Source organism: Physcomitrium patens, chromosome 20 (genome assembly GCF_059467195.1).
Source record: "Physcomitrium patens ecotype Gransden chromosome 20, ASM5946719v1, whole genome shotgun sequence".
NCBI classification, from domain to species: Eukaryota; Viridiplantae; Streptophyta; class Bryopsida; order Funariales; family Funariaceae; genus Physcomitrium; species Physcomitrium patens.
In genome coordinates this window covers 7,544,856-7,552,857 of record NC_143429.1, presented here as the reverse complement: position 1 = coordinate 7,552,857, position 8,002 = coordinate 7,544,856, and the positions used below count along the sequence as shown (strand labels likewise).

Here is an 8,002-nt window from a genome sequence, read left to right as displayed (position 1 = left end):
GTTGATCAGCAGTCATACGAACAGGGCGATTATGTACTGGGTTTCATCGCACGGTCTTGGGAACGCCACGGTTTCACATTGGTTACACGGTCTCAGGCTCCTCACTGTCTCCGCTTTCGCCTTCATTCCCACTCGGTCCTTCGGCGTGGGGTTGTGATGCGTGATCCTGTGCTGCTGAGCGTGGGTTTTACCGACTTTAATCGGGCAAGGGCGTTGATGTTAACTTCTGCATCGTACTGGGAGGTTTGTCTACATCTCCGCGGGAATTTTCTGCGTCTTTTGGTGGTAATTTTGGCTCAACCGGTCGTGTTTGCGGGATCTGGTGTGCTGTGGTGTGTTGATGCGGCTCTCGGCGGTTTGGGACGATCCGTTGTTGCTCGCTGCCTGTCATGGTTTTTTAGGGTTTTAACTCTCGTGTGAGTTGATTTGCTTATTTACATGATTCGAAGTTTCACGGTGTGGTGGTTTAGGCCTTGTATACCGACACTGGGGTATTTGGTGGATTGTTCCTTGCACTTGTAGCCTGGATGCAGTGGTAGATGATGGTGATGATTTGGTTGTTGGGTTGAGAATGGAAGTTTTTTCGTCTCTCTCTATTTTGTTTTTATTTTGGATCGCAATGTGATTGCCCTGCGGGTTTAAGTTTTTGATGGCCTCTGTAGCAGAGTGCAGTGCTGTAAGTCGATTAGGTGTAACTTGAATTGTGGAGGTTTTTGCTATAGTGGAACTAGGACATGATGTGAGATATTGATTATATTTCGGAGATTTGGATTATAGCTCTGATCCGGTCTCGTGTGTTGCTCAATTACTTTACTTGGATCGTGAATAGCACATGCTAGTGCGAGGAAGTGTGGTATTCTCGCAGATTAGGGTATTTGAGTTACAAGCGGTATATTGAGAGTTTCTTCCTGTCATAATGTAGACTGGTTTTTCCTTGTGAATTTGTGAATCTCTGCTCCCTGTTCTTGTTTGTACAATTTGATTGAAGCATTAGGAAGAGTGAGGATTCCTATTTATGTGATCAGGAAATATTGTGCTTCATCACTCGTAGAATGTTGGACCCGTTGTTATTATTCTTGAGACATTTCTCTTAAGTAATGCGCACAACAAGGATAATGTACTGGTTCTACGCATCCCTGTGACCCCTTTGTCATGTACTTAATTAATTAATTCACTTTTCATACATTTAACGTGAATAGTCTGTTCTTGCGTCTTTAGTGCTGCTCTCAGGCCTGTACGTGGTACTCATACCGTAGCGCTTGTTTGGAAAATTCAGTGGATCCACAGCATGGCGTTGAGAGATAGAAGATGTAGTCTTATTCTAGCTCTCTTATTACTATCGGGATTACAAGCATTGGGAGCTCGTGTGGAAGACTTGCCTGGTTGGATGGAAGAAATCAATGAGGTGAAGGATGCTGAGGGTGGCGTGATTCAACAAGTTTCTAGGATTGATCCCACTCGTGTCAAGCAGCTTTCGTGGAAACCGCGTGCATTTCTATATTCAAACTTTTTGTCAGATGCAGAGTGTGATCATATGATATCGTTGGCAAAGGACAAGCTGGAGAAGTCAATGGTGGCCGATAATGAATCTGGGAAGAGTGTGAAGAGTGAAATTCGCACTAGCTCAGGTATGTTTTTGATGAAGGGTCAGGATGATATCATATCAAGGATTGAGGATAGGATTGCTGCATGGACCTTTCTACCGAAGGAGAATGGGGAGGCAATCCAGGTCTTGAGGTACCAAGATGGGGAGAAGTATGAGCCACATTTTGATTATTTCCACGATAAGAACAATCAGGCTCTTGGAGGTCACCGCATTGCCACTGTGTTAATGTACCTCTCCGACGTCGTCAAAGGTGGAGAGACAGTATTTCCTTCTTCTGAAGATCGAGGTGGTCCCAAGGATGATTCGTGGTCTGCTTGTGGGAAAACTGGGGTGGCCGTGAAACCAAGGAAAGGCGATGCCCTGCTCTTCTTCAGCCTACACCCCTCTGCAGTTCCAGATGAGTCAAGCTTACACACAGGATGCCCAGTTATCGAAGGGGAGAAATGGTCTGCTACAAAGTGGATCCATGTTGCTGCATTTGAAAAGCCGCGTCCTAAGAATGGTGCATGTGTAAATGAGGTCGACAGTTGCGAAGAGTGGGCAGCTTATGGGGAATGTCAGAAAAATCCAGCCTACATGGTTGGGACAAAAGAGTGGCCAGGCTATTGCCGGAAAGCATGCCATGTGTGCTAGGTAGGGATATACCGTATTTCTTGGTTGCACTCTGTTGGGTTAGGGTAGGATATTTAATGTATTTGTGTCATCATCTAAGTATTAGGTCAGTTTCCAAACCAAGGAATCAGAGTTGTGGCTTTTGAAGAAGTATTATAGATCTTACGTACTAATTAAAAGGCTTGTGACCCTTGAGATGCACTTTATAATATCTCATGTAACGCTGTGTATGCTTGGATGCGTTGCTTGTCATTATTGTAGATTGTTGCACTCTAGTAGCTCCGGATATTCTGTGCAATTAGTGAACCAGTGCCAACCTGGGTAGAATCATGAAAAGAGAAACATTATGAACGGTAGCTTTCAGCTTGATACGTTCTGTTTTGAAACATGGTATATGTTCTTAAAATCACTATCACCGAAGTATTACTATTTAAACTCACTTACATGAAGGTAAAAACAAGTGGATTAATTAACGAAGACAAAGAATTTGCATAAATTCTTGAGGTCAAATAATAAATTTTCATGACTCAAAACCAACTTCAAATTTTCATCATTTGGATCAAGTCGATGAAGTTTGTGTCACTTATAACAAAAAAACAAAAACAAAAAAAATCAAAGAATTATTTATAATGTTTTAATTGTAAGCTTCTTTGCTACATTAATATTTTTATATTGAAAGTTTGATTTCTGTTTTGCTTATGCAAAGTATCAAATAAAAACAACACAAAATAAATAAAAGTTCATTTCAAACTGCTTTTTTCAGTTTAAATTTATTTGCAACCATCAAAGGTTAAATTCAAGAATATGCTGTTTTAAGATAGCAAAACTCAAATTATGACCGTTTGTAATATCAGGTTAACTAAAAATATGATACTAGAAATTACTTTATTGAGTTTATCATTTGATCAAACTAGTAATTTTGACTTCGCAACTGTATTTTATGAAATGGTAATATGTAGAGAACTATGTTTTTTCAGTTGCATGATCTACAAGAGAATAGAATAGCAATTACAGAATTTTAAAATGATTTGTGTCATACATATTTCTAAAACATTTTGATACTGCAGATATTTTATTATTTTCCATGCTTATAATATAAAAACCGACATTGGAACAAAGTCAATACAGTGCTTCTTAGTTTGCATGCTTTCAGTTTTTTAAATCCAATAAATTTATGCATGATTCATTAATTTCTTTTGTGTTTACTATCAACAACCTCCTCTAGTTCAATATCCACAAATATTAGTTTCAAATCTAATAAATCGATTTTTACCTTTAAAAATGAATTTGGTAATTTTTAGTCATTTTGAAAAAAATACAAAGATAAATACATCAATAAAGTATAGAATTTATTTAATTATATGAATTTTAATTTGATATATGTTTTTCAATATATATATGTATAAAGATTGTGATTACATACTTCTAAAAACTTAATGAAACAAATCGATATTTTACAAAGAAATCATAGAAGTTAAATATTAATTACATACTTAATTAATCAAATAGATAAGATTGAATTCTTATAAAGTAAACTAAAGAAGGTTATGTTGAATACAAGTTGGATTTGAAATTATAAGATTAACAAGGCTCTAGAAAAAAAATTGACAAAAAGATATATATATATATATATATATATATATTAAAGTAAATAAATAAAAGTAAAAATAGAATAAGTTATATTATAGAGTATATTATTTTAGGTAAATTGCTATTGGTAAAAAGTGGATTCTTATTATATAAGAAGGCCAAGAAATAAGGTAGATGAATGAACAAAGGATCTTAAGGATGTAGAAAATATACTAAAAATATATTATAAAATTTGCTATTAATAGATAAGATAGCTATGAATAGTTTCAGTAGAATATTAGATGGATGTATTTATCTAAGGATGGAAGTTGTCTATTAGGGCAATAGCCACCACTTATAAATAATAGGTGTTCAAAGTAAGAAATATTGTATTCCATACTTTCTTTGTGAGCAATTTTGCTGATGCTATGTGTTGATGACTTCAAAGTTCTTTTTCTTCAATAGGTTATGGGCCTACTCACCTTTAATTGTGAGTTTTGATGTTCTTTGAAGTCTTTCTTCTTGTGAGGAGTAGATCTTATGGTTGTTGTTGATGTTAAGATTTTACTCTTATTTAGTGTTAAGTGCATTTATTATCTTAGAAGGTACCAATCACCTTAGAATGATGTTATAGAATACTAGTGTTGTGTTTTTTTGCTGAGTTACATCATTGATGCACTAATATTGTGCTTTTGTGTGCTAAATATTTTAAGAGGTTTTTTTTATAGTAATAAGAAGATATTTGTGAGATTGGATATGTTTTTGTGAGAGTTGAGAGTGATTAAAGAGTGAAATCACTAGTTTATTTACAAATGAGGCATTATGGATTTTTAAGGTAGCAAGTCCTTGTTTATTTAGAAAGCTTTATCTTTTCTTTCCTTCATTTTTTTTTATACACCTCTTAATTAGATATGGTTTCAAGTGAGGATGAGGGCTTGAGAGTCATTAAAAAATTTAGATGTGATAATTTCTACCATTAGAAGAAGAAAATGGAACTTTTGTTGAGTTTACTAGACCTTTAGAACATTGTTGATAAAAGTGAAGAGCCTGCAAGTGACAATGTTGATGTCAAGGTGAAGAAGCAGTACAAATGTTATGAAAGGAAGGCTTTTGGTATGATTGCATCAAATTTGGATGATGCCAACTTTTCACATGTGATTGCTAGCAATAAACTAGCAAAAGCTTAGAAGACTTTTCACAACATTTATGATAGTAGAAACTTTACTAGCATTCTATGGATAAGAAAGAAGTTCTTAAAAATAAAGATGAAAGCAGGAGATGACCTTATGGCTCATGTCAACAAGGTAAAAGCACTTGCAAACCAATTAATAGTTGTTGATAAGTCAATTAATAATAAGGACATTGTGTTGGTATTGCTCATGAAACTTTACAAGTCCTACAACTATCTCATTGTGGCATTAGAGTCTATTGACATGAAAGAGCTTATCATGAATTATATCACATCAAGACTTGTTCATGAAGTAACCAAGAGAAAAGAATAGGAGCTTCAAAGTGATGATTTGGCTCTATTTTTAAGACAAGAAAAAAATAGTTATTCTCACCAATGTAATAATTCAAAAATTAATATAAAAAATTATTATATTTATAAAAAATAATTTATTTTATTATGAATTATTAAAAAATTAAGAAAAGAGATAGGAAAAATATAAATAATACTAGTGATAATTTTAGTAGAGATAATTGCGCTTTTATGGCAAGTGAAAGAGCCTCCATGGCTTCCATATCCAAGTAGATTATAGATTTGGATGCTACTAAGCACATGACACCATATAAATATTCATTTGATACTTATGAAAAAATTCTAACAACAAATATTTGGTTGGAAGACAATGGCATGGTACAAGCCATTGGAATTGACTCTATTGTGGTAGAGATTATTATGAAGAACCAAATGAAGAGGATCAAATTGAAGGAAGACTTATATGTACTAAAAATAAAGATAAATCTTTTTTTGATAAGTAAACTTGTATCACATAGTTATAAGTTTCAATTTGATATAAATGGATGTTTGTGAAGACATTGGGTAGACAACATGTTGCCAAAGGTCTAAAAGATAGCACCTTCTACTTCATCAATTGTAAGAAAGTAAATATAGTTGAAGTGATGGCATTTGTTGAGTTTTCACAAAATCAAGATAAGTTTGGAATTTGGTATCAACAACTTAGTCATTTAAATACCAACAACATGAAAGAGCTCTAATCCATGGTAAGTAGCTTAGATCTTGGTCAATTCAGCTATAATGCCATGACACTTCCTTGTGAAAGTTGTATCTAAGGCAAACAACAAAGGACTTTATTTCCAAGAAGAGTTGTAATACATATTAGAAAATTATTAGAGATTATGTATTTTATTGTTTATAGACGAATGAAGATGCCATCAATTGAAAAAATAAGATATTTTGTCACATTTATTGATGATTCTTTAAAAGAAATATAGATTTATATCTTTAAAGCCAAAAATGAGTATTTTTCAAGGTTTAAGGAGTTTAAGGCATTTGTAAAAAAGCAATGTGAGTACAAGATCAAAATATTATACAGAAACAATGGAAGTGAGTATGTGTCAAAGTATTTTGATGATTTTTTAAAGATTCAAGGCATTACAAGACAAACATCTATTCCTTATATTCCATAATAAAATGAAGTTGTTAAAAAACAATTCCACCATTATGAAAATAGTAAAGAATATGCTTAAAGTACAAAATCTTATGCATAAATATTTGACAAAAGCAATAGTTATGACAATGTATACAAGGAATAGGTGCCTTACATGTGTACTTATATCAATGACTCCACAAGAATCTTGGAGTAGCAAGAAACCTTGTATTTTACACATGATTTTCAAATACATTACTTATACAAAAATATTAGATTGTATGAAGTCCAAACTTAATATAAAAGGTTCAAAATATGTATTTTTTGGATATTGTGAAAATACCAAGGCATATAAGCTTATGTATTTAGAAATGAAAAAGGTCATCAAGAATTGTGATGTAGAGTTTTTGAAATATAAGAGTACTTGTGAGCACTTGAAGATGTGTCCAAGTAGGAGTAATGGTGTATTTGTCAATACATCTTCAATTCTAGTGTAAAAAATAAAAAAAAAATAAAAAAATAAAAAAAAATGATGAAAATGAAGATAGTAAAGGTATGAATGAAGATAAAAAGCCATGGAAGGTAGATGAAAGTATATCTACAATTGCTAGAATCACCAACGAAGACAATTAAGTTATTGAAGATAATGATGATGATACGGAGTATCAATTATTAATTGTGAAGAGACAAGCTTTAAAAAAGAAGAAAATTGCAAAAGACCTTAGAGTGCAAGAAGCTGAATCTTCATCAAGTAAAAAGAGATATCCTTTGAGAAATAAAAAAATAACTTAGTGGTTGATGGATGAATCACATTTTTTCTCAAGTAAGTAAAAAATATGCCAATGTTACACTCTTTACTAATCTATTGAATTTATATAATGCAATGAACTTCACAGATGCTATAAAGTGAGAGAATGCTATGGAAGAAGAATATAAATTACTTATGAATAATAGAATATGGAAAATGAATCAACTTCTATGAAATTGATTTTCAATTAGTTGTAAGTAGGTGTTTTAAACCAAGAAGGATGCAATAGATAATATTATGAGATATAAGACTAAATTCGTTGTCAAAGGCTACTTACAAGTTGCAAGTGTTGATTTCAATGAGACATTTGTTCCTATGGCCAAATTCAACACTATTAAAACTATTGTAGTAATTGGAGCAGTAATAGACTTAGAGATACATCAAATGGATGTAAAGATGGCTTTCTTAAATGGAAGATTACAAAAAGACATCTATATACATCAACTTCAAGGATTTCTTAAAGAAGGCAAACAACACCTTATTTGTAAGTTGAAATAATCTTTGTATGGACTTAAGTAATCACCAAGGACTTGATATCAATATATTGACACATTCTTCTTGAATAAAGAGTTTGAAAGAAGTAAGATTAATCATTCTATATATGTGATATAATCAAGTGAATTCATATTGATTGTTATCTTCTATATTAATAATTTAATCATCTTAGCCGATACTTTGAAGATAATAGATTGGTTGAGGGCAACGTTAAAAAAAATATATAAGATGAGTGATTTGGAAGAATTTTATTATTATTTAGAATTGGAGTTTGTGAAAGATTGTGCTAAAAAGACTATT

The 8,002-nt window shown here is 32.7% G+C and overlaps 1 protein-coding gene across 2 annotated transcripts; it reads left to right on the top strand.

The window, feature by feature from the left end:
* Positions 1 to 117: 117 nt before the first annotated feature.
* LOC112273621 (putative prolyl 4-hydroxylase 6) lies at positions 118 to 2,429 on the top strand. Of its 2 annotated transcripts, none has more exons than XM_024502584.2 (2): positions 118 to 285; positions 1,277 to 2,429. In XM_024502584.2, exons 1-2 carry the CDS (start codon positions 157 to 159, stop codon positions 2,237 to 2,239), a joined length of 1,092 nt encoding a protein of 363 aa, XP_024358352.1. In that variant the 5' UTR covers positions 118 to 156; the 3' UTR covers positions 2,240 to 2,429. The 2 variants fall into 2 exon arrangements, with proteins under 2 accessions (XP_024358352.1, XP_024358353.2); XM_024502585.3 differs by having other exon boundaries at positions 166 to 243.
* Positions 2,430 to 8,002: the final 5,573 nt, after the last annotated feature.